This window comes from Bubalus bubalis, chromosome 4, assembly GCF_019923935.1.
Source record: "Bubalus bubalis isolate 160015118507 breed Murrah chromosome 4, NDDB_SH_1, whole genome shotgun sequence".
NCBI classification, from domain to species: domain Eukaryota; kingdom Metazoa; phylum Chordata; class Mammalia; order Artiodactyla; family Bovidae; genus Bubalus; species Bubalus bubalis.
Genome location: NC_059160.1, coordinates 149,448,910 through 149,476,191, shown reverse-complemented (window position 1 = coordinate 149,476,191; position 27,282 = coordinate 149,448,910). Strand labels below are relative to the sequence as shown.

At 35.0% G+C, this 27,282-nt stretch overlaps 1 protein-coding gene across 5 annotated transcripts in view; it reads right to left on the bottom strand.

The window, feature by feature from the left end:
- The window catches only part of ADK (adenosine kinase), a 566,593-nt gene that overhangs the window by 259,717 nt on the left and 279,594 nt on the right, over positions 1–27,282 (bottom strand). For all 5 annotated transcript variants that reach the window (XM_045165559.1, XM_045165562.1, XM_045165561.1 and 2 more), the window contains one exon: positions 24,614–24,722. In XM_045165559.1, coding sequence (XP_045021494.1) covers positions 24,614–24,722 — 109 coding nt within the window. The remainder of the gene's footprint in view (positions 1–24,613; positions 24,723–27,282) is intronic.

Below are 27,282 nucleotides of genomic sequence, written 5' to 3'. Positions count from 1 at the left end.
GTTGTCCAACTCCAGTATATACACAAAGTGGGCTCAGAATTATTAACTCAAATGCCTGTAAGAAACAAATCTGCCAACTACAGTGTCTCTATAGTGTTCCTTTGTATTTAACTTAATGTTTTCCAGTCAAGACACCATTTCCCAAGTTACTTATGTCAGCTCCTTTTTTCTGCACCCTTCCAGTAAGGTAATATTATATATTTGGAACACAGATTCATCTCTCAAAGTCTGTCCTAATTCTAGGATTCCCTACATTAAAAAATATTTTCACCTTAACTCCTTGTGACGTACAGTTCTATGGGCTTTAATAAATGCATAGCATCATGTACCTACCACTACAGTACCATCCGAGAAGTTATATCACGACAAAAACTGATCTCCATGTCTTTAGTCAATGATTTTCTTTGCCCAACATTTATAATTTTAATATCTCCATAATTAAAAATCAGAGTATAAGAATTAAAACTGATGATTCTTCATAGAATAAAACATAAAATTGTGAGGAAAGGCCATGCTTAAATGTTATGGGGGAGTGTTTATATTGTATCACTTTAGAGTTCTAGACTGGAGAAAAGACATGAGATCAACTTTGACATTTTTCATGGTTGGGAGCTGGGGTCTAGTCCCAAGCACCTATTTTATACATTTAGAAAGTATTCTCCAGGGAAAGACTCTGTAAGCTTTGCTCATACAAATGTTTAGTATTGAACTGTAAATGGTTAACTAGAGAGATATTAAAACAAACCAACCAACCAACACCACAACTACAGCGTAGAGACAATAAACTAGAAAGCTATCTTGCAGACTACTCAATTTGGTATATCAATCATGTGAATATTTGATTTTAGTAGATATGCTAATATCTACCCAATATCACAGATCTGAAGAATTCAGTTTCAGAAGGATAGCTCAAGTAGACTGACAGTTAAGAGAAAAATAATAATAAAAACCTTCAACTTGTTTATTTGTGTCTTCTCTTAAAAAAATCATGCAGTACAGGAGTTTCCATTTAATTTACATTTAGGTACTTAGTTGAGTTAGTATAGATTTCGTATACATTTGATTTCATATACAAATTGTATATGAATCATGACCCCAAAGGCACTGTTATCTGGAGATATGATTAACTATATAGGTCTAAGCAGCACAAGTCACTTGCTGGCAGAGTTATCATCAAAGACTTTTTTTAGCTTTCTCCCCCTGGTGGTAATGTATGCATTAACACTTTAAATAATATTTGGATAGACTCTTAATGCTTTATGTTTATGGCTGCTACAGTCAATTATAGGTAGCCAATTTTAGGATAAGAGTGGATTTAAATGAAATAGAAACAGATCTCAAAACTCTTCTAAAGGAAGCACTTTTCTCCTATAGTTCTTTTGCCCCCCGAAAATGCAATTACAACCATTACATCATTGTAAATTACATGCTGGAGTTATCTCAGTAGGTATCTGCCAAATGTAAAACTTACAGAAGGTATTCAATGTAATAATAATACTTTATCATTTTAATTACAAACTCTTAAAAAAAAAACTCCCTAAAGTATACCAATTGGGGTGGTCTAAATTAACAGTAACTTAGTAGCTCAAGGGTAGTAAAAATAGATTGAACTACCAAATTTTATCATACTTATAGCAGCTGTCTTCCTGCCTCTAGGAAGCTAAGTATTTAACAAAGCAGACAGCTTGGCACTGGCATCTGATTAGCAGTGTGTGTATTGTCAGATAGAATGTGCTTGGCTCTTTTGTTTCAGGGTTTGATTAGAAATCTGGAGAGCAGTGGCATCATGTAACTTTATTCTTAAGGTTGTAAAAGGTAAATAAACTGTGATGCTTCATCTGTACATGAAAGACTGATCAATGTCATTCTGGTAATATACTTTATCAAATTCTAGAAAATGTAAAGGAATTCTTTGTCTATATATAAATACATCAAACATTTATTCAAACAGGCAGATCTTAAAATCATTTTAGTTAAATATTTTATATATTAAAAATAGTTTTACAAGAGGGTCTCTGAGGCATAATGAGTCCTATAATTAAAATACTGTTGGTGGAGAGGAGGAGTAGTCATTTCAAGCACATAAATACAAGATTCTATTCCTAAAATTATCAACAGTATAAATGAAGATTCATAAAATTTTTTTAAATGCCTATGAACATCTTTATTGGGAAAATAACGCTTTCTTGAAAGAATAATATTGTTTTGATGCAGATAACCACACATTAAACTATAAAAGGGTGACTCTCATTACCTTCTCCCCACAAATTTCTTTGAAAATTTATTACAAATGATTGTGCTTATTGGCAGAGTTCAAAATCAGTAGAGTCTATGCAAACAATCTACTTCAATGAGAAGTACATTCTTTTACTCTATCAAATCCTTCAGAGGTAATCGGACTAGATGTTTTATTCAACAGGGCTGAAGAAAATTGTTCTACAATAGGTTAATTCAAAATGGCAGCATAGAAAATGCATCTGTCAGTGGGGATCAAATTACAGGGCAAGCTCCTCTCAATGCTTAGAAAAACAAGTCTGCAGTTCTACAGATTATGTGCCTGTGTGTGTTTAAAGGGGTGGGAAAGGAGCTAAATATCTGAGCTAACCTCCAATTAAAGTCAATCATAAAAACAGCCAATTTAATGAGTGCGGATTTCTTTGGGTAATTATAACACCAACCACTTTTTTCTCTTTTAAATCTGTAATTCTGCCTTCTTGTTATTGCTTGCTTTGTCATTAATCGCCTCAGGACCTTGATTTCCTAGCAACAGACTGCCACCAAACATTTGGCTCCTGTTCAACATTTTCTTTGTGAAAAATGGCACTGCTGTTGCCGCCTGGGCTGCTGCAGCTAGACTGGCTGTGTAAGTGCTCTAATAATGTATTCTACTGGAAAAAAAAAAAATCACATGATACGGGGTGCAATGACTGAGCTCAGTTAATTACTGAGCTGGGAAGTTTATCTACAATCAAAAAGCTGTTGAGGAGAAGGAGGATATAAGGATTAAAAAGGTGCTCCTTCTATTATCAATAATTTGCAGGTGAAAATTTACAAAGAAATATTTTATTCTTGAGTTGACAGGTTTCTGTTTAAGTTTATTTAGGAAAGGGTACACAAAAGGCCAATGTCCCTCAAATGCTGCTTGACAAATTCTTTCTCCACAAAACAGTCCCAAACACACAAAAGAATCATAGAACAGTTTGCTGCAGTTTTAAAAAGGAAATTAATCTATGTATCTGTCGGTTGTTTCCCTTCTACTTAAGGCAAAAATCATATGTATACGTAAATATACTATGAGATGAGAGAATGAGGTTTTCATTCACAATATGAACACTAGACATGATAAAAACAGAAAAAGATGATACTGTGTTTTGATGTATTATATACCTAAATAACTATTGTATAATCCATGATAAGAGAAAAAAAGATGCTTATCATTATTTTTGAAGCAATTCAATTAGAACTGAAAGAAACCAAACCTCATAATTGGAAACCCAGGAAAAACGTAGATATTTTCTCATTTTTTACTTGGTAGATTTATCAAGATTCTCCACGCCTTAGAAATACTACTGCCTCCAGAATGATAGTTATGGAAATTAACATGGCATGTCAGATATGGTTCGCTGAAACCTTGCTTTAGTTCTTAGAAACATGGCTTTATAGGACTGGAGTGTTTCAGGATTGCTGTCAGGATACGATAATTTAATAAACCCAAGGGTACACTAAGTATTATGGAAGCATCTGTGAAACTAGTAAGTTAGTGGACATTTCGATTCTCACCCATGTCTACGTACTGTATTAAAAAAACCTTCCCACAAAGCATAGTCCCAATTTGGCTCATATGAGGAAGCAAAAATGCTGTGGTCTATCTGAAAACATCGCAATGGCCACTTTGGCAGACTGAATGAATTAAAGATATTTGAATAATTTTATAGAATTCTGTTCTTCTATCACTGTCACTAAACTACATCATTTCACCACTGGGCACAATTCTCCATTTTAACACCTTTTTACAAAATCTAATTCTTGAATGATATAAGAAAACAAGCATATAGACACGACTAGAGAAGCTTTAGAAATCCAGAGTGGACATTTTTAATATGGAACTATAACTGGAATTATATATCACTTCATTCACTATTTACTAAACAGGGGTTACTGACCTGGGCTCCATTAATTAGGAAAAAGTCTTCTTATATCCATGAACTATCAAAAACTCTACAAAAATGTTATGAGTAAATGTATCTTTCTGGAATGGTTCAAAACTCAGAAAAAATGAAAATCTACTATACTAAGCAGATACATCTGCCTGAGAAATGCTGGTCTACATCTTTAAGCAAAATAATATTTTAAAGATTTAATTTAGTTTATTATCACTATCAAATTAAATAAATATTAACCTTAGAAGAAACTACATATCTGTAAAAATATTTATTTTTGTAGGATGAATAATGGAATATATGGGACTCTTTTAGTTTGTATATATATATGTCTTTCTGAAAAGACTGAGCCAAGATATTTTTGGTGGGTTACTATATATTCATATTTTGTTTTGATTGTGACTATTTCTGTCATGTTCCTTAAACTTAATAATAACAATACAAGTTGGTCCTATATTATTTATAGAATGAAGTAAGAAATAATAATTTGAAAAATAAAGACATAAAAAGACTAGTCAGGACAGCAGGGTTAAACAGAGGTGAGAGATTAGACAAAATTTGTGTTTGGGCTAAAGGTATTTATAGGGGAAGATGGGAGAGAGAAAAGTGTCCACGGGTTTATCAAAATTTAAACAAAAACTTGTGCCAGTAATCTGTACATGAGGAATGCAATTTGGAAGAGTATTAATCTATCTTTTAAAACATCTTCAATTATTTAGGATTTGCTAATGCTCCTAATTATATTAGGACAAAGTCAGTGAAAAAGTTAATATGAATATATCCAAGGAGTAGAGAGAAAACACACGATAGACATAAGAAGTGAGAGTCAAATGAGCCCTGTTATGTAGTTTAGATGGAGAAGGCAACGGCACCCCACTCCAGTACTCTTGCCTGGGAAATCCCATGGACAGAGGAGCCTGGTAGGCTGCAGCCCATGGGTTTGCTAAGAGTCAGATACGACTGAGCGACTTCACTTTCACTTTTCACTTTCATGCATTGGAGAAGGAAATGGCGACCCACTCCAGTGTTCTTGCCTGGAGAATCCCAGGGACGGGGGAGCCTGGTGGGCTGCCGACTATGGGGTGGCACAGAGTTGGACACAACTGAAGTGACTTAGCAGTAGCAGCAGCATGTAGTTTAGAAACCTATACTGATCTGAAATTATACTGATCTGAAATTGGATGATAGCAAATATGAATCTAATAGGTCTAAGTAAGTACTGAAAAGGAAGAAAACTTTTCTCATGTTTTCATCCCACTTTACCAAATATAGTTTTTAAAGCTTCACCTACTACACGTCATCCACTCAGATCAGAAAAAAAAAAAATTAAGTGCTATTGTAAAGAACTGACTCCAAACATTTAATATTATATTTAGAACAAATAATTAGCACAAAAGATTAAAAGCCACTCTTTATAGAGTATCTGCAAAGGAGAAATAGGTAAAAGGAAGAAAACAAAGAAGACTTATTATGACTTCTACTATGTGTGCTAAAGAACAAAGAAATAAATTCATTATCTAATTAGGAAAATTATATAATTTATAGCCATAATACTTGAATCATACAAACAATTATACAATATGGATATAAAATTGAATACTGAAACCATGGAGAGTAACTGCAAATGGGTACAAAGTTTCTTTTTGTGGTGATGTTAAAGTTTTAAATTATAGTGATGGCTGCAGAACTCTGAATATATCAAAACTAACAATCACCGAACTGTACACTTTAAACAGGTGAACTTTACAGGATATAAATATCTCAAAAAGCTGCTATAAAGAGATTAAGTTTTATTTATCCATTGTAGAAGAACAGACACAGCAGAACATATGGCTTAAATCATATTAAGCTAGAAAGAATGTACAATAAAATATGTTCAAAAAAAGATATACATCTACAGATACTAGACTGTTTATGTCCAATTTATATACAATATCAAAGACGTGACAACTAGCATGTGAAAACATATACTGTCGTCACAATGCTTGTAAATTTCCCCTCTTAAACATGTTTATTAAAGAGATTTAATAAACATTTTCTCAAGCAATTGCTGATTGACCTGAAATATAAACTGAAGCAGAAACACTTCAGTAGATGGTTTATTAATTCATTTGGGGTTCTGTAAAAGAAGCTACTGTCTAAACAATTAATTGTTATACATATACATATGGTAGCTCAGTGATAACATATCCACCTGCTAATGCAGGAGACCCATGAGACACAGGTTTGATCCCTAGGTCGGGAAGATCCCCTAAAAGAGGAAAGGGCAACCCATTCCAGTATTCTTCCTGAGAAAATCCCATGGAAAGAGGAGCCTGGCCGGCTACAGTTCCAGGGACCACAAACAGTTGAACATGACTGAGTGCACACACACCCACATATAAGAACCTACTGTCTTAACAATTAACTGCTATACATATGTTTATTTTCTTACCTTCTAAGGCAATTAGCACACAGTGTGGTTTCCAACATCACATAAAATTCCAAGACTTAATTATAAAGCCACAAGTTTAAAACACAAACACTTTCAATCTTTATCTTTCTATCTTTAGAGTCCAAAGCGTCTTTAATCAATACTATCTTACCTCTATTAAGCAAGTAAAAGGATTATTCTGTTTAGCTGAAGATAACTTTACTTTAATATTCCATATATTCATCCCCCTACTATAGAGTTTTACTTTTGATGCCTGCTAAAAATGAAACTCAAGAAAAATTATAGGCATATAGGAGTAAACTGGCTTTTCAGGTGGTGCTATTGAAACCATCTGTCAATACAAGAGACATAAGAGATGCAGGTTCAATCTCTGGGTTGGGAACATCCTCTGGAGGAGGGCATGGCAATCCACTCCAGTTTTCTTGCCTGGAGAATCCCATGGACAGAGGAGCCTGGCAGGCTACAGTCCATAGGGTCACACAGAGTCGGATACAACTGAAGCGACTTAGCACAGTACAGGAGTAAATTGCTCAACTTGAAGAAAATATCTCTATATATTTTTCACAAAGTATTAGTCTAAGAAGTGATACTGTTAGAGTTTAACTTGTCAGAAAAAAATTCTAGACAAACTGAAAACAGATACAAATAGAATTTCTAAAAATCACATTCTCATTTGAAAAATGTTCTAGTATGAATCAAAGATTCTCTCTAATAAGGAAGAAGCAAGGACAGTAATCATTTGTGTAACTCACTGGACAGATAGAACATGCAGAAAATTTTTTCAGCTTAAAAACTGAACTCCAATGCTAATGTTTAAGAAGCAAAAGAATTAACAGTCTTTTTCTTTCTGTATATCTTGTATCCAAGTTAAAGATGGATGTCTTTTACCACAGTTTGGGGTTTTACTTGAAGAGATGTCAAATTGGTACATGAAACTCTAAATTCCTGAATGACACAGATTCATATGTACAGCATCCCCCTTATCTGTGGAGAATACATTCCAAGAATGTCAAGGTATACTCGAAATTGCCAATAGTACTAAACACTTTATAGACTACATTTTTCTCAGCATCACTATTCTCGCACTTTGGGGCTATTATGAAATACGGGTTATTTGAACACAAGCACTGAGATACTGCAACAGTTGACCTAATAACTGAGATGGCTACTAAATTACTAACAGGCAAGTAGTGTACAGTGCCAATGTGATGGACAAAGGACAGAGCAAGATGGCGGAAGACTTCATCATCCTACGCAGAATGGTGCACAATTTAAATTTATAAATTGTTATTTCCAGAATTTTCCATTTACTATTTTCAGGCCAAAGATGATCATGGGTAACTGAAAGCACAAAAAGGAGAACCACAGATAAGGGTTGGGGGTGAGGTGGGGGGACTATTATACTAAATGTCAGAAATTATACACAAACATGTAATGCTCCAGATAGGACCGGGGAAAATGTTTCTTATTTTATATTTTTACTTTATAAATGTTAATAGTTAATGTCACCTTTAAGGACATTGTAAAAAATTTTTTTAAAGCTTAAAAATTCATAGTTACTTCCTAATGAAGTCAGTGAAGCAAAACAGAATAGTATAGTCAAAACCTTCCAATATAAAAATGCAGGAATAGGACTTCCCTGGTGGCACAATGGATAAGAGTTTCCCTGCCAATGCGGGGAACACAGGTTCAATCCCTGCTCCGGGAAGAGCACACATGCCATAAAGCAACCAAGCCCGTGTGCCACAACTACCGAGCCCACACCCTGGGGCCCAGGAGCCGCAACTACTAAAGCCCGGGCGGCTAGAGCCTGTGCTCCACAGCAAGAAAAGCTCGCAAACTGCCATTAGAGAAAGCCTGTGTAAAGCAACAAAGACTCAGCTCAACTTAAAATTGAATTCAGAAAATTTTTAAAGTTTCTAAAAAAAAATGCAGGAGTAAAACCAAATGATGGTCTTTAATTTGACCAATGCAATGGGAGTTTCAATACATAAGCACTGAAAAACTGCGTTTAGAACACTGATAAGATGAAAAGTCAGAGATAGTTCAACCATTCCAACTCCTTAACTAATGATCTCAGAAGATTATGACAAAGATTAATAAATTTCAAAAATGCTTTGACTTCATTCATAGCTAAATGTTTTATAAACAGCTTATTAAGTGACTTATTAAATCAATTCTTGCACACAAAATAGCTTAAATTCTTTTAAAAAATACATTTATTTATTCTGTCAAAGTTCATTCAGTATATTAGCACATTTTTCAGAAGATGATATTACAAAGGCTTTTTCTATAGTATAATAAGTGTATGGTAACGAGTTTAAGTGTCCATACTTGAGCAAAATTTTTCTATTTTCACCTATCCAGATATTTTGGGGGAAGGAATATAAATCTCATATATATATATATATAAAATATATTACTATATATTAAATTAATAGGTATCTTTCATTCCTTTGTACATTAATTTCTATTAGGTTACAATTACAACACAAATTCATTCCTTTTCATTAGAATCTCTCTCAAATTTTTTCACAACATTACAATATTAGATGACACTAAATATTGAGTATAATCAAAATGTCTGTAAAATTCTAATCATGTTATACTAAGTGTATTTTTTTAGCAAATGTTATCTGAAGAAAACCAAATCCTGAAAAAAAACAGCAATTATCTTATTCCATTATACATTCATTCTACTTTGCTATTCAACATGCACAGAAAAAATTTCTAATATGTAAAATCTCAAACATATGATCTCCTAGACTACATTTCTTATAATTTATCACGCTTCCTTTTAATGACTTTAGTTATTGCTTTCACAATATCAGCAAAGATATTTAATTGCAACTGAGTGTAAGTAACAGTTCTATTAAGATAAATTATTACCAATGGTGTTATTAAGAATTTTAGTAGAAAATGCAACCAGGCCAAACGAAGTTACAACCTAAATAACTGTCACTGAATACTAGTTGTCCATTATGTGCAAAAGATCCTATTTCTTACCATGTATTAACTCTATTCCTTTTCTCTAAGCATGTACACTTCTTTAAACCATGTTTCCTCCAATCATCCATAATCATATCTCCCATCATTCTAGAAGCAAACCTTCAGATCAGATCAGATCAGTCGCTCAGTCGTGTCCGACTCTCTGCGACCCCATGAATCGCAGCACGCCAGGCCTCCCTGTCCATCACCAACTCCCGGAGTTCACTCAGACTCACGTCCATCGAGTCAGTGATGCCATCCAGCCATCTCATCCTCTGTCGTCCCCTTCTCCTCCTGCCCCCAATCCCTCCCAGCATCAGAGTCTTTTCCAATGAGTCAACTCTTTGCATGAGGTGGCCAAAGTACTGGAGTTTCAGCTTTAGCATCATTCCTTCCAAAGAAATCCCAGGGCTGATCTCCTTCAGAATGGACTGGTTGGATCTCCTTGCAGTCCAAGGGACTCTCAAGAGTCACCTTACTAACACTTAAAACCTTACCTTCACAAAAAATATATTACCCAAAATGGTAAGACTGTAGGCTGTAAAAGATCTATGATAAGCCATTAAAACTGAAAACATCACAGAAAGAGGTAAATATGCACAGGAGTCAAAGGATAATCCAAATTACTGGCCCTGCATTCTCAAACTACTGACAAACTATGATTCACTGTTTTTTTTCATTTATAGTGCTTCATTTTCAATCAGTAAAAAAGAACACACACACAGGGTGACTCAGTTTACACAAAGTAAGTAACATGGCACTGGAAGCTTTTGTTAACCTATTTCTTAAATATCACTTTGATTTCTAAAGTTAAAAATTCTCCCTGTATAAGCCTAAACTTGCAAGCTGATTAGTGTTTTACAATGTATTTGACATATAGAAACTTTTTCTCATTAAGAAGTCTTCAGAAATAATGCATAAACTTCTATGCAAAATCCCACTCTACTCACAATGCAGGCCAAAACACTACTAAGAATTGACTGAAAATGTTAGAAAAATTACCGTAACATCTTAATTACACATGGATGACAGTTATATATTAGCTAAGAACTTTTACATTTTTAAATAATAAAATACACAGCTAGAGAATTTTACAGAATCTAGAACAATAACTTACAGAGATTCTTAGGCTGAATGAACCTTAAAATTGTTCAAATTCAAAAAGAAGCCTAGGTAATCTTGCAGAAAAATAAAAGTCATCTAAAAAAAGGAAAAACAAAGCCAGGAGATTTCTAATTCTAACCAAGATGAAAACAATGAGAAATGGATTTATAGTCCCATCTTAAACAACTGTAATAATGAGCAAAACATATCAAACAACAACTTTGAGAAACTGGACAACAATCCTATGACAGACAAGATCAAGTGATCTCTACAATTTTTAAACTTAATTACTAGAGATAATTTCCAGGTTGCAGTCAAGGCAGAGAGAACCTAAACAGAGTCCACTAGTCTGCAATCAGGAGAGAGCCATTTGAAGAAAGAGGTACAAAGTGAGAACTTGAGATCTGCAAGGCTTTCCCATCAAGTCTTTAGCACATGTGCATGAAGAAAAAACCCAATGTCAAGAACCAGAAAAAAACACGACAGAACTTGCAGACAAGGGTATTAAAACCGGTATTATAACTATATCCCATAAGTTTAGAAATGAAGATAATTTCTAAAATTTCATACCTTTACTCAGGTAAAAAGTATGAATATGTAGAGTAAACACAGCAGGAGTTAAAAAGGCCCATTATCAAACTTACAAAGGGAAAACTACAATATCTGAGATAAAAAATACATTGGGTGGAGAGAACAAGATGGTGGAGGAGTAGACGGATGTGAAGTACATCTCTCTCCACAGATACATCAGGAATACACCTTCCGATACAGAAATGCATGTGGAACACCAGCTGAGAGCAGACAGGAGTACCTCACCAGCGGAAAAGAATATATGGAACCACGTAAAACTCAGCAGGACAAAGGAACTAGAGGGGAAAACATGGGTGTTACTAGGACTGGACATGCCCTCAGTGGGTGGAGGAACTGAAGCAGGGGTCCGATCCCCACATCAGGGCAACTGTCTGAGTCAGAAGAGAAACATTTAAGGCTGAGAGTGAAAAAGATTATCTGCAGCCTAAATGGAATGAAAATCAGACAGTCCTTGCCGCAGCCACATGTATCCCAGACAGGGACACAGGTCCCCTAAAAGGTGAAGCAGCTGGGAGCCGGAGCTGAGGGATTGTGAAGCAATCCCAAGGCAAGGGCTGCTGTTGACTGTGGACAGATGGACTGAGGAGACATGAGGGAGGAGATTGAGGTAGGAAATGCCTGCGGATGAAAGCCAGGCAGCCATGGAAGCAAGGCAATACTGCTAAGTGACACACAGTGGGTACAGCCACCACCAGAGCCTCTCTCTCCCCACATGCCAGCATTGGCATCTGAACAACAGAGAGGCTGGCCCATCAAGGGCCTGACACACTGAACTACAGAGCAGGAGCCTCCCTTTAAGTGCCTGATGTGCCGATCTACAGATTGGGACCCCAGCCATGGGGGCCCCTCTATCTGCCTGATGCACTGAACAACAGATAAGGACCCCAGGTAAGGGAGCCCTCTAAGTGCCTGAACAGGCGGAGCTATGGAGAAAGACTAGCCAAAGAGGTCTTCTGATTGTCAGCTACCAGAGGTTCAAAAAAAGGCTGATAGGGCCATAACTCCAGAGGCTGAGGCACTCCGTGTCCCTGCACACTTGGAGCCACCAGGGTCCCCATGACCCAAGCAGCTGCGCCACCTTCATGTTCAACCCTCACTGGGCAGAGCTGCCACAGACAAAAATAAATGTCTTGCTTCTATGCACACAGGGTCACTGTGGTCGTGTCCAACTCTTTCCTCGGCACTGTGGCCTGTCAGGCTTCTCTATCGGGGGGGTTCTCCAGGCAAGAATACTGGAGTGTATTGGCCAATACTGGTTGTCATATCCTTCTGGAGCACTGTTATTTCCTGCTGCCCTAACCGCCAACTCCTCTGAGTACCTGGTGCTGCCAGAACCCCTGCAACCCAAGCAGCTGCACCACCTCCACACCTGGCCCTCCCTGGGGCAGACCCAAGTCCTCCAGGGCAGCCTCAGGAGCAAACCCCAGTGGACAACCCACATGCAGAGGTGGAAATAAAACCACAACTGAAACCCAGGGCAGTATGGCTAAGGAAGAAGACCCAAAACCTTCCCACCAGCTGTACAAGCTACAGATTAAATCCACATGATCAACTAGGCAGACTCTGTGTCTACGGAATATATAAAAGAAGACTGAGAGCTCTCACAAAAAAAAAAAACACACTAGCTCTGATAGATGTGGACATTGGAGGCAAGAATACACAGGAGTAGGACCAGATTAGAATCTGAGCTGCCCCCACAGCAAGGCCAGAGACCAGCACAGTGTTGGAGGGCATCCTAGGGAAGTGAGGTGGGCTGTGACTCCCAGTGAGGCAAAGGACTCTGGCAGCAGTGACTCAAGAAAAATTTGTTATTCTTATGTTTTGACTTGTTCTGTCTTTTGGATTTTTTTTTTCCTTCACTGCTGCCCCCTTCCACTGTAGTTGTCGATTTTAAGAGCACTATGAAATCTATTAAGCTTTGAGTTTTTTGTTTTTTTTTTTTTCCAATCACACTCTTTATTGTTGTTATAAACCTCTGCCTCTGCATTGGGCTTTTGCAGTTCTGTGGAGTTTTCCTTTTTTTTCCTTTTCTTTTAATTTTTTAAAACCTATTATTATTTTTTCTACATTCAGTCCTTTGTCTGCTTTTCCTACTGTTCTTTTCCCCTTGCAGTTAATCTTTAATGTATATAAATCTTCATGTACCTCTATTTAGCTTTGCATATCTATTCTTTTTTTCTTTCCTTTCCTCTCAACATATTTGCTAGTTTTGCTTTCATTGCTTTATTCCCCAGTTAGCACCTTGCTTTAGTTCTGTTTTCCAGTTTGTGCTTTAGCTAGTTTTTGTTATTAACTAACAGATATAATTTTTGGTTTCCTTTCTTTGCTGGGTCAATCTATTGTACTTTATTTTTGTAGGACTCTTTTGATTTTGCTTATGGATGTATATGTATATGTGTATATTCCATTATTTTAATTATTATTTGCCTGATTTTGTAACTATCATTTGTCTGGGGATCATCTTTGGTTTCTCGTTTTTGGGTATGTGTTTTAATCTCATTTAATGCCATAACAAACCACTTGTAGAATCTTTGCTCCTGACCAGAGATCAAGCCCTGAGCCTTTGGAGTGGGAACACTGACTCCAAGGCCTGAGACTACCAGAGAACTAACTCTAGGGAGTATCAAATAGTGAGAACTCCCACAAAGGAAACCACCTGAATACAAGACCCAGCATCACCCAACCACCAGTACCACCCTGTGCAGGACACCTCATCCAAACAACAAACAAAACGAAAATACAAACCCAATCATCAGCAGACAGGATTACCATGTCACCTAGCCTTGCCCAACAGAGGAAAAACAAAGAAAAAAACTCAGCATAAATCTCACCCTATATGAAGCTTAAGCAAGCCACTGCAACAACCTTAGTGGGGTAGAAAGCAAAAAAAGAAAGAATTCAACCTTGAAGCCTGCAAAACAGAGACCTCAAACACAGTACATCTAAAAAAATAATAATAATAATGAAAAGGCAGAGAAATACTACACAAACGAAGGAACAAACCAGAAACACAGACGTCCAAAAAATGAAGACAAAATACGCAAACTACCTGAAAAAGAATTCAGAATAGAATAATAATAGTAAAGATGATCAAAAACCTTGAAAACAGAATGGAGAAAATACAAAAATCAATTAACAAAAACCTAGAAGAATTAAAGAATAAACAGACAGAGACAACACAATTACTGAAATTAAATTACTCTAGAAGAAATCAATAGCAGAATATCTGAAACAGAAGAACGAATCAGTGAGCTGGAAGATAAAATGGTGGAAATAACTTCTGAAGAGCAGAAAAAATTATGAAGAATGAAAAAAACTGAGGACAGTCTCAGAGACCTCTGGGACAACCTCAAACTCACCAACATTTGAACTATAGTAGTCCCAGACAAAGAAGAGAAAAAGAAAGGGTATGAGAAATTTTTTGAAGAGATTGTAGTTGAAAACATCCCAAACATGGAAAAGGAACTAGTCACTCAAGTGTAAGAGGCACAAAGAGTCCCATACAGGATAAACGCAAGGAGAAACATGACAAGACACACACTAATCAAACTAACAAAGATTAAACACAAAGAAAGGACATTAAAAGCAGCAAGGGAAAAGCAACAAGAAACATACAAGGGAAACCCCATACATTTAACAGCTGATCTTTCAGCAGAAACTCTGCAGGCCAGAAGGAATGGCAGGATATATTTAAAGTGCTGAAAGGGGAAAATCTACAACCAAAATTACTCTACAGGCAAGGATCTCATTCAAAACTGATGGAAAAATCAGAAGCTTTTCAGACAAGCAAAAGTTAAGAGAATTCAGTACCACCAAACCACCTTTACAACAAATATTAAAGGGACTTATATAGTCAAGAAATACAAGAGGAGAAAAAGATCTACAAAATCAACCCCCAGACAATTAAGAAAATGGTAACAGGAACATATATATGTATAATTACTTTAAATGTAAATGGATTAAATGCTCCAACTAAAAGACACAGATTAGCTGAATGGATCAAAAACAAGACCCATATATATGCTGTCTACAACAAATCCATTTCAGGCTTAAAGACAGATATAGACTGAAAGTGAGAGGATGGAAAAATATATCCCATGCAAATGGAAAGCAAAAGAAAGCTGGAGTAGCAATCCTTATATCAAACAAAACAGACCTTAAAATAAATATTACAAGAGATAAGGAAGGACACCACCTAATGATCAAGAGATCAATCCAAGAGGAAGACATAACAATTGTAAATATCTATGCACCCAACACAGGAGCACCTCTATACATAACACAAACAATAACACACAAAAAAGGAGAAATTGACAGTAACACAATAATAGTAGGAGACTTTAACACCCTACTCACACAAATAGATAGATCATCAAAACAGAAAATGAATAAGGAAACACAAGTCTTAAATGATACAGATGAGATGGATCTCATGGCTATCTTCAGGACATTCCATCCATATGCAAAAGAATACACCTTCTTCTCAAGTGGACATGGAACATTCTCCAGGACAGACCACATCTTGGGTCACAAATCAAACCTCAGTAAATTTAGGAAAACTGAAATCATATGAAGCATCTTTTCTGACCACAAGGCTATGAGACTAGATAGCAATTACAAGAAAAAAACTGCAAAAAACACAAACACATAGAGATTAAACAATATGCTTCTAAATAACCAACACGTCATGGAAGAAATCAAAGGGGAAATAAAAAAAATTCTAGAAACAAATGACAATGAAAACATGACAACTCAAAACCTCTGGGATGCAGCAAAAGCAGTTATAAAAGGGAAGTTTATAGCAATACAAGCCTATCTCAAGAAACTGAATAGACAGCCTAACTTTACAACTAAACCAACTGGAAAAAGAAGTCCAAAAAAAAAAAAAAAAAAAAAAAAAGGCAGAAGGAAAGAAATCATAAAGATCAGAGCAAAAATAAGTAAAAAAGAAATGAAAGAAACGATAGCAAAGATTAATAAAACTAAAAGCAGGTACTGTGAAAGATAAACAAAATTGACAAACCTCTAGCCAGACTCATCAAGAAAGAAAGAAAGAAGAATCAAATCAACAAAATTAGAAATAAAAAAGGAGAAGTAACAACAGACAATGCAAATATACAAAGGATTATAAGAGACTATTACAAACAACTATATGGCAATAAAATGGATAACTTGGAAGAAATGGATAGATTCTTGAGAATTCTATCAATAATTTAGAGATGAGCTAATGCCTATCCTTCTAAAACTCTTTCAAAAAATTGCAGAGGAACACTCCCAAACTCATTCTATGAGGTCACCATCACCCTGATACTGAAACCAGACAAACACTACAAAAAATAAGAAAACTACAGGCCAATATCACTGATTAACATAGAAGCAAAAATCCTCAACAAAATTTTAGCAAACAATTCAGTTCCTTTCAGTTCAGTCACTCAGTCGTGTCCGACACTTTTCGACCCCATGGACTACAGCACGCCAGGCTTCCCTGTCCATCACCAGCTACCGGAGCTTGCTCAAACTCATGCCCATTGAGTCAGTTATACCATCCAATCATCTCATCCCCTGCCATTCACTTCCCATCTGCCTTCAATCTTTCCCAACATCAGGGGATTTTCAAATGAGTCAGTTCTTCACATCAGGTGGCCAAAGTATTGGAGTTTTAGCTTCAGCATCAGTCCTTCCAATGAATATTCAGGACAGATCTCCTTTAGGATAGACTGGTTTTGGAGACTCTTGGAGAAGTCCAACACCACACTTCAAAAGCATCAATTCTTTGGCACTCACCCTTCTTTAGAGTCCAACTCTCACATCTATACATGACTACTGGGAAAACCATAGCTTTGACTATATGGACCTTTGTTGGTAAAGTAATGTCTCTGCTTTCTAATATGTTGTCTAGGTTGATCATAGCTCTTTTTCTTCCCAAGGTGCAAGTGTCTTTTAATTTCACGGTTGCAATCACCACCTGCAGTGATTTTGGAGCCCCCAAAACTAAAGTCTCTAACTGTTTCCATTATTTCCCCATCTATTTGCCATGAAGTGATGTGACCAGATGCCATGATCTTAGTTTTCTGAGTGTTGAGTTTTGAGTTCAGTCTAGTTGCTCAGTTGTGTCCAACTCTTTGCGAACCCATGATCTGCAGCACACCAGGCCTCCCTGTCCATCACCAACTCCCAGAGTACACCCATACCCATTTCCATCGAGTCGATGATGCCATCCACCATCTCATCCTCTGTCGTCCCCTTCTCCTCCTGCACTCAATCTTTCCCAAAATCAGGGTCTTTTCAAATGAGTCAGCTCTTCGCATCAGGTGGCCAAAGTATTGGAGTTTCAGCCTCAACATCAGTCCTTCCAATGAACACCCAGGACTGATCTCCTTTAGGATGGACTGGCTGGATCTCCTTGCAGTCCAAGGGACTCTCAAGAGTCTTCTCCAACACCACAGTTCAAAAGCATCAATTCTCCGGTGCTCAGCTTTCTTCATAGTCCAGCTCTCACATCCATACATGACCACTGGAAAAACCATAGCCTTGACTAGACGGACCTTTGTTGGCAAAGTAATGTCTCTGCTTTTTAATATGCTGTCTAGGTCAGTCATAACTTTCCTTCCAAGGAGTAAGCATCTTTTAATTTCATGGCTGAAGTCACCATCTGCAGTGATTTTGGAGCCCAGAAAAATAAAGTCAGCCACTGTTTCCCATCTATCTGCCATGAAGTGATGGGACCAGATGCCATGATCTTAGTTTTCTGAATGTTGAGCTCTAAGCCCACTTTTTCACTCTCCTCTTTCACTTTCATCAAGAGGCTCTGTAGTTCTTCTTCACTTCTGCCATAAGGGTGGTGTCATCTGCATATCTGAGGTTATTGATATTTCTCCCAGCAATCTTGATTCCAGCCTGTGCTTCATCCAGCCCAGTGTTTCTCATGATGCACTCTGCATATAAGTTAAATAAGCAGGGTGACAATATACAGCCTTGACATACTCCTTTCCTGATTTGGAACCACTCTGTTGTTCAATGTCCAGTTCTAACTGTTGCTTCCTGACCTGCATACAGATTTCTCAGGAGGCAGGTCAGGTGGTCTGGTATTCCTATCTCTTTCAGAATTTTCCAGTTTGTGGTGATCCACACAGTCAAAGGCTTTGGCATAGTCAATAAAGCAGAAGTAGATGTTTTCCTTGAACTCTCTTGCTTTTTTGATGATCCAGTGGATGTTGACAATTTGATCTCTGGTTCCTGTGCCTTTTGTAAAACCAGCTTGAACATCTGGAAGTTCACGGTCCACGTACTATTGAAGCCTGACTTGGAGAATTTTGAGCATTACTTTACTAGTGTGTGAGATGAGTGCCACTGTGTGGTACTTTGGACATTCTTTGGCATTGCCCATCTTTGGGATTGGAATGAAGACTGACCTTTACCAGTCCTGTGGCCACTCCTGAGTTTTTCAGATTTGCTGGCATATTGAGTGCAGCACTTTCACAGAATCATCCTTTAGGATTTGAAATAGCTCAACTGGAATTCTATCACCTTCACTAGCTTTACTTGTAGTGATGCTCCCTAAGGCCCACTTGACTTTGCATTCCAGGATGTCTGGCTCTAGGTGAGTGATCGATCACACCATCGTGGTTATCTGGGTCATGAACATCTTTTTTGTATGGTTCTTCTGTGTATTCTTGCCTCCTTTTCTTAATACCATCTGCTTCTGTTAGGTCCATACCATTTCTGTCTTTTATCGAGCCCATCTTTGCATGAAATGTTCCATTGCTATCTCTAATTTTCTTGAAGAGATCTCTATTCTTTCCCATTCTATTGTTTTCCTCTATTTCTTGGCGTTGATCTCTGAGGAAGGCACTCTTATCATTCCTTGCTATTGTTTTGAACTCTGCTTTCAAATGGGTATATCTTTCCCTTTCTCCTTTGCCTTTAGCTTCTCTTAAACAGAATTCAACAAAACTGAATTAGCTTACTGCCTTGAGAGAGTGCCCAGCCCACTAAGTCGAGGAGATAGAGCTGAGAATCAAGGAAGACCAGAGCAGGTAGACATCAGAGGCCAGATATCCTAGAAGAAAAAGCTTTACAGAGAATCCCAGAAATGTGCAGAGGGTTTGCTTTTGAACATTCACCAGACCAGAGCCCAAGAAAGAATGATCTAAAAGTATTACAGGGAAAAAGATTATACAATAGTTAGGCACACAGACCTCTGGAAATGGTATTTATTTCCATCATCTAGAGCAAAAAAATTCATAATTAACAGGGCACTGCATCAAGTATAGATAAATCTTGCCTCAGTCATAGGGATTATTTAGCCTTAGAACAGGGTTTCTTAAACCTTGGCTGCATTGATGTTTACCACTGGATAATCCTTTGTTGCGTGGTTCTGTCCCATGTATTGCAGGATGTTTAGCAACATTATACTGTCCTGTACCTACTAGTAGCAATCCTTAGTCATCACAATAAGAAACTGCAAGTGTCCTAATACAGAAGTACTCCGAGACCCAGTAGGAGGTGATGGATGTTGAGGCAAAGAACATATTTAAAGAAATAGTGGATGAAAACATTTCAAACATAATAAAAACCATAAATACACAGCTCTAAGAAGTTAATCCCCAAGCACAATGAACGTGAAAAGAAAACTAAAACTAAAAACTGAAGATCAATAATCAATTGATCAAAATCAGCAATAAACAGGAAATCTCTAAGAGGAGACAGAATCAGGGGTGTGTGGCATGTGACATCCAGAGAATCAAAATTTAGAATATCAGATTTCTCATCGAAATAGCGCAGTGACAAGACAGTAGAGCGCCATCTTCAGAGCACTAAGACAAAACCGTCAAACCAGAACTACATACCTGGCAAGATTTCCTTTTAAAATGAAGGTGAAATAAAGACTTTTCAAGCATAAAAAAACGGAACAAATCCATCATCAACAGACCAAAACACATGGAATGCTAAAAGATGGTTTTCAGATAGAAGGAAAATCATACCAGGTGGAAATCTGATTCTAAGCAAAAGAAATGAAGAGCTCTAGAAATGGTAATTAAACGAACATATATACATTTATTATTTAAATCACTTTAAAAGATATTTGATGATTTCAACAAAAATGTTATACTGATTATCACATGTAAAAGTATAATATGGCTGTGTATGGTAAGTGAATAATGTATTAATCAAGCTGTTTTCAAAAATAAACACAAAATTAGAAAATAAAATGTGTTACAGTAAAATAGCATGAAGACTAGGAAGGATGAAATGGAAGTGTACTACTGCAAGTTCTTATACCGAGTGTGATGCCATACAGCATTATCTGAAGGCAGATTACAATGTTTTAAATATATATAACATCTGAATCAATGGCTAAAATAACAACAACAGAAAGTTAGAGATATTAAACCAACAATGGAGATAAAAATACTAGATTAACCCAAAAAATAGGAGAAAAGAGAAAACATACATTAAAGAACAGATGGGACAAATATCAAGATGAAAAACTCAAATCTAACCATATCAATAATTATATTAAATGGGAATGGTATAAGCATTCCAGTCAAAAAGTAGACCTTGTTAGGATGGACAAAAAAATAAGACTCAGTATCCTGTTGCCTATAAGAGATCCCCTTTAAAGAGACAAATAAGTTACAAGTAAAAGAGTGGGGAAAGATATACCATAATATCAACAGTCAAAAGAAAGTTATATTGGTTATATTAATATCAGACAGAGTAGAACTGAGGACAAAGTATATTATGAGGGATAAATATTTCAAAATGATAAATGAGTCAAATAATCAACCACATCCATTTATGCCCCTAATAAAAGAGTTTCAAAATATATGAAGAGAAATCAGAATTGCAAGGAGGAATACACAAATGCATAATGGTAGTAGGAGGAAGATCCTTGGAAAATCTCTATATTTAGGAAAAAACAACACATTTCTAAATAATCCATGAGTCATATACAAAAGCCAAAGAGAAAGTAGAAAGTATTACAAACTAAATGAAAATGAAAACATATCAAAATTTGTGAGAGACAGTCAAATGAATGCTTTGAGAGAATTTTACAGCACTAAATGTCTATAGTAGAAGAGAAGTCTCCAATAAATTATTCTTCCAAAGCTGGAAGCGGGGTGGAACAGAATGAAGGAAGAGGAGTAAATGAGTGGCAAATGAAATTCAAAGTAAACAGAAAAAAAGAAAGTAATAGTAAAGAACAGAAATAAAAACCAACCTGACCTTACACTTCCCATAAGAAGTGAACAAGTGGACAATGAAGAAATGTCCACAAGGCACTTTGTTTCATGAAATATTACACCAAACAAGGTGTCATTCACATATAAAAACAACATGAAAATAAGCTCAAGAAGAGAGTTCTTAGTCTTTCACTGGTTGGGAAATGTTTAATGAATGCAGCCAATTGAGGGACAGTCAAAGTAAACAATAAAGGAATGAGATAAATGGAGTAAAGAAATGGATGGTAATCACTTAGATCATTTAAACATAGAATAAGTCTGTAACAATTATGGTTATAGAACAAAATGTAAATTTTTAAATACTTAAAATATAAAAATAATTATAAAAAAACAAGAAGGAAGATGAAATAAAGCACTAATTTGCTGACTTTTCACAGCACATTAATATTGCTTAAAAAGAAAACACATGGTTTACAAAATTAATGGCTCCAATCTCATCTTTTTCATAAACCTTTCCTAAATATCACAGTCTTAGAGGGCGACTGTAACAGTATTTCTTTCAATAAACAGACATGTCAATCTGATTCTAAGGTAAAGAGCAACTAAGGTTTATGTTTTCAAAAATCAATTAGCTACTAATATAACCAAGAATTCCTAAATATCTACTAAGAATTTGGTTTAAACATGGAAAATTTGAGTTTATATGCCATAAGTGGGACAGTTTACACTAAAAGAGAATGCTGGTGTATGCATATTCTATACTTCAATTTTTTATAAGACAAGTTTTTGCTTTCAATTATAGATTCAATGCATTATGTGACAGAGAAAATGATGAAAAGTTTTAAATTTTCTTAATGCTTCTGACCATTAATAATTCATGGAAAAGTGAGGAAAAAGTCAAGTATGTAGATTTAGATTATTTTGTATAACGCAGACAGACTTTTTACTTATGGAAATATGCTGGATATACTGAACCGCTTCTTTAGATCAAGAACCTTTTGTATTTAAAAGAGCTCCCACAATTTCAACTTGTTGAACCTCCAAAGTTTACGATGATGATGTGAGATGACTACAAACCCCTTTAGAACCTGAAAGTGTTAGAAAGCCCATTTGATTTCTTGAAATAAGTACAGATATATCTATCAACTCAATCTAAATTTGCAGTTTTCTCACTAAGACTAGACTGGATGCTCTGAACACAAAGGAAATTAAATATTTAAAAGAACAGCTGAAAGTCTGTAGAAATAACATTACATTTCTGAAGAAATATCACAGATTTTAATGAATAATAATTATCTTCTTAGTTGTTAAGCAGAATAAATATTTGTTGAATGTTCACCAAGAATATATAGCATTCTAAGTATCCAGTATGAATCTACTATTTCCAGAACTATTTAAATAGCCAACTCTGAACAAACTATAGACTTACCTGGCAGTGTGAAAGAGCATTCTTTTTTTTTTTTTTAAGAGCATTCTTTTATGAAATTGCTGACACAGAAACTAAGAGATAACAGCTACAAACAGATGAATCAACTGCAATCTGTTTTGATACTTGTTTCTGGCTGAATACACCACACAAGTCTCAAAAGTAATTCAATTGTATTATTTTGACCAAAACTGATCACTCTACACTTTATAAAAAACTGTACTCGAATAACTAGTTAACACTACTAAAAAAATTCCATCTACCCAAAGTTGGCTACATGTGTTACAGTGTATAATTGCTACAATTATTTGTTGGTTGCAAATGGGTCTATACTGCTACAAAAATTTCATTCATGCAAAATTGGCTAGATGTGTTATATGTGCATAATCATTAAAATTATGAGTTGTTTCCAAGTTAGCTCATAACTTGAGGTCCAATTAATATATTGACATACCAAGAATTATAAATGTTAGGGTAAAAATATTTTTGTATCATTATATATTGCCAAATTTCAGTCAGTAAATATAGCATAAATAACAACAAACTTTAAACCATGTGTTCTTTGACTTTCAAATACAAGATGGTTTAAGATAATGCATAGACCCCCTTACAGCTACACTACAAACACTTGCTACCAAGACATTAATGAAAAAATGAGACAATTTTGAGAAAAAAAAAAAAAACACAAAAGATAACACAGAAATTATTTTTTTAATTTTGAGATGTTTTTCTTACATACTAGCAGAAGACATAATGTGACTTTCCTCTATATAATCCTCTCAATGTAAGCATTTACTTGACAGCTATAAAAGGGACAGGATTTGCTATACAGAAGAATCAATACCAACCTTGTAAAGCCTACAGCAGAGCACATAAACATGCTGTAGGAGACATTAACACTAGACTGAAAGAAATAATTATATTTTCAATAAACATGTTCTTACTGGATAATCAATTTTTTACACATCTTACCAGCTGTTTCACAGCTCAGGTAGTAAATGGCAGCAGCTGTTATATCAAAACCATATATGCATATGAAGTACTTATAATTTTTCAGAGGTATCTACTTATTTTTCATCAGTCACATTTAACTCATATTAAATAAAAACAAGATTTTCACAGGGTGATTAATTCAGGAGAATTTTTATTACAGTCTTATTTTAGAATTGAATTCTTAACCAATTATTTTTATGTCAGAAGACTTAATAATTGAAATTACATGCTGCCCTTATTCTGATATTTAACAGATTTGTCAAGATCAATGTCTCTGAAATATTAAATTAGAAGGTGTCATGGTAATTACTATGGAATAAATACTAATTAAGATTTTTTAGGCAAATAAGCTCTGTTTGCAGTGAACAATTAAATTAATAACTAACATTTTCCCACACAACACATGCATCATTCATATGCAGCCTATAAATACAACTGGCTAATTTCCAGAATTACTTCCTTAACATTTAATACAGAATTTGACACTTGGTTAAAAACATCTATATGTAATGTATCCAAAAGGAGGTATACTTAAAGGTAAATAATTCAGATTATGTTACACAGAATGATCATATTTCTGTTCTTAATTTTTAATAGTGAGCCCAAAATATGCTTTGAGATGGGTATATAATTTGCAGGATGAGACAATTATTTTTAAATGTACATCAACAAACAACTATAATTTATAGTAAAAATATGTACCAGAAATTTGAATTAGTCAAATACTTACTGCTATATAATAAACTCTTGCTTTGTCTACCAATATCCAGTTTTTCTCCATATCAAGATGTTTTTCCTTTTTGTAACAGTTGGCAGCAGCAAGATTAGCTACAAGTGATCTAAAACAACAAAATGTAAGTAGGCTTTTACTTACATTCTTATTACTTATATACTTAATTATAATAGTTAATTATACAGTTAACTATTTTTGAAACTTTTGTTTTCATTTTAATTCTTCTTTTTTAATTTTTTTAACACCAAAAACATTTTGTATTAAAGTGTAGCCAATTAACAACGCTGTGACAGTTAGAGGTGAACAGAGAAGGGACTCTGCCAAACATACACATGTATGCATTCTCCTCCAAAACCGCCTCCCATCCAGCCTGACACATAACATTGAGCAGAGTTTCATGTGCTATACAATAGGTTTGTGTTAATTATCCATTTTAAATATAGCAGTATATACACGACCTTTCCAAAGTGCTTAACTATTCCTGGACTATCCCATGGAACCCCCCCTCCACCCCGCAACCATGAGTTCATTTTGTAAGTCTGTGAGTCTTTTTCTGTTTTGTAAGTAAGTTCACTTGTATCATTTCTTTTTAGATTGCACATGTAAGGGATGTCATGTGATATATCTCCTTCTCTGTCTGAAATACTTCACTATGACTTTCATTTTAATTCTTAATTCTTCAAACTGCTGTATATTGATTTTACTAAAGTAATGTTAATTTTGTTTTAAAATTTTGTAAGACATCTTGGTTACCTTGATAAAAACACAGACATTAATCTAAATATCTGATATTTCGAGAAACTAGCATTTAAGTTTCCTTTTGATACTAAAATGATAAAATTATCTACCCTCTACATTTTAATAGTTCAAAACGCAGGTAAGAAATAGCTACTATACAGTTATACAGAAAAAATACATATGCAACGAAAACCTTCAGTTTTCAAGTATCAACAGAATATCCATTGATATTTAATGCTTTAAAAGCCAAGCATGAGATTAATTTTGTAAAATACACATATATATGTAGACCATATTTACTACGAGAAATTAATTTGCAATTCATTACATTTTATGCACTATAAAAGATTTAAATTACTTTTTATACTTGAAAACTCCCTGTGCTGGTCCAGTTTTGAAGCTGAAAAATCTAACCACAATACTACACTTAAAATTTTGCTGCCAAGTATCACATACAACTTTTTATTATTGTCCAACAATTAAACTTAACACAATAATTGTTTACATTACAGACAAAAATACTTTTCCTTTACCTACTGATACAGAAATAAGAAAAAACAACTTGCCAATTTTTCCAACTTTTTTTGGTAACAGTTGTGATAAAAAAACAAAAAGAAACCCACAAATATATCATCACTTAAGATTTTGATAACATGTTTAGATTCTCTTTTGAAAAAAATCAATTAACTTCAAAAACATATTTCTACTCACCCATATGCCAACTGAGTGACTAACTGAAGGATACATTGTTTATGTTCAATTGGATTAATGAAAATAAGCATGATGTGCATCAATACATGCATATACAAAATAACTATATTATAAATTAAGAATAACCACTCAATCTATAAAATTTATTTTAGAAATCATGACTCCTGCAAAATTTTGGCATAAAATGCTTACTAAATAAAAGCAAATACTTTTAGTACGAGCTACTAAATTCTATTCTGATAATAAAACTATTCTTCAACAGAAAACTAGTCCTCCAAAAGAAAATACACGTATTCTTACTATCCAAGTGTATCTGGTTCAGAGTGTGGAGAAAAAGAACCTGGGTAAGAAAAATACTGCCTTAATCTGAGTTTGGGATAGTAGAAGTAAGAGTTTCTAGCTCTATTTAAAAGTTTATCCAAGCACATGTAGGGCCATGTTAGTACCCAGGATTTTTACTGAGTAAATCCTGATGGTGACTTTGTATTAAAAGATCTTTAAGTGAGATTGAGGCCTGTGTAGGTAATAAAATATTACCACAGTTCTACAAAAGTAATTTAATTTTGCATGTTCTCTTTCATGGCAGAGAACAGCACTGGTTTTGTTATTTTTTAAATGAATAGATGATTTTTTGATAGGTGTTTAGTAGTTCTCCCCTCTCTGCTGATACTTGGACAGAAACCATTCTTTATATATTTGATGGACTGTTTTCAGAAGAATCTTATCAATAGCAAGTGCACAACAGTTATCCAAAATGATACGTTTAGAACAGAGTAGTTTTAAATACTAGGTCTCAGTCTGAAAAATAGCAGAGAACACTGGATTTGGAAAGCAAGGTCTGTAATTGCTTGTCAGATTCTGAGTCTATAAAGAATAAATGTTTTGACTTTGGATTCCAAAACTCCATTTATGATTTTAAAAATACACTTGAAATAAAATGATTATAAACTAAAAAAATAAATAAATAAATAAAAGTTTATCCAAATTTATTAAGTTCTACAATTTGGAAAATGAGTTAGATAGCAAAGGTTTCCCTCAGTTTCTGACTTTCAATATTACCTAAATAATACTAATAATGCAATTCATATGAGTATATAAATTAAGCTGCTGACATCTGGAAAACCTTGTATTATCATAAAATGCGCTTTAAAGTAACAACATATAAAAACAATTTAGCAATTTTACTGTAGCTTGAGTGGTAAAACAGGCAAAAGCTG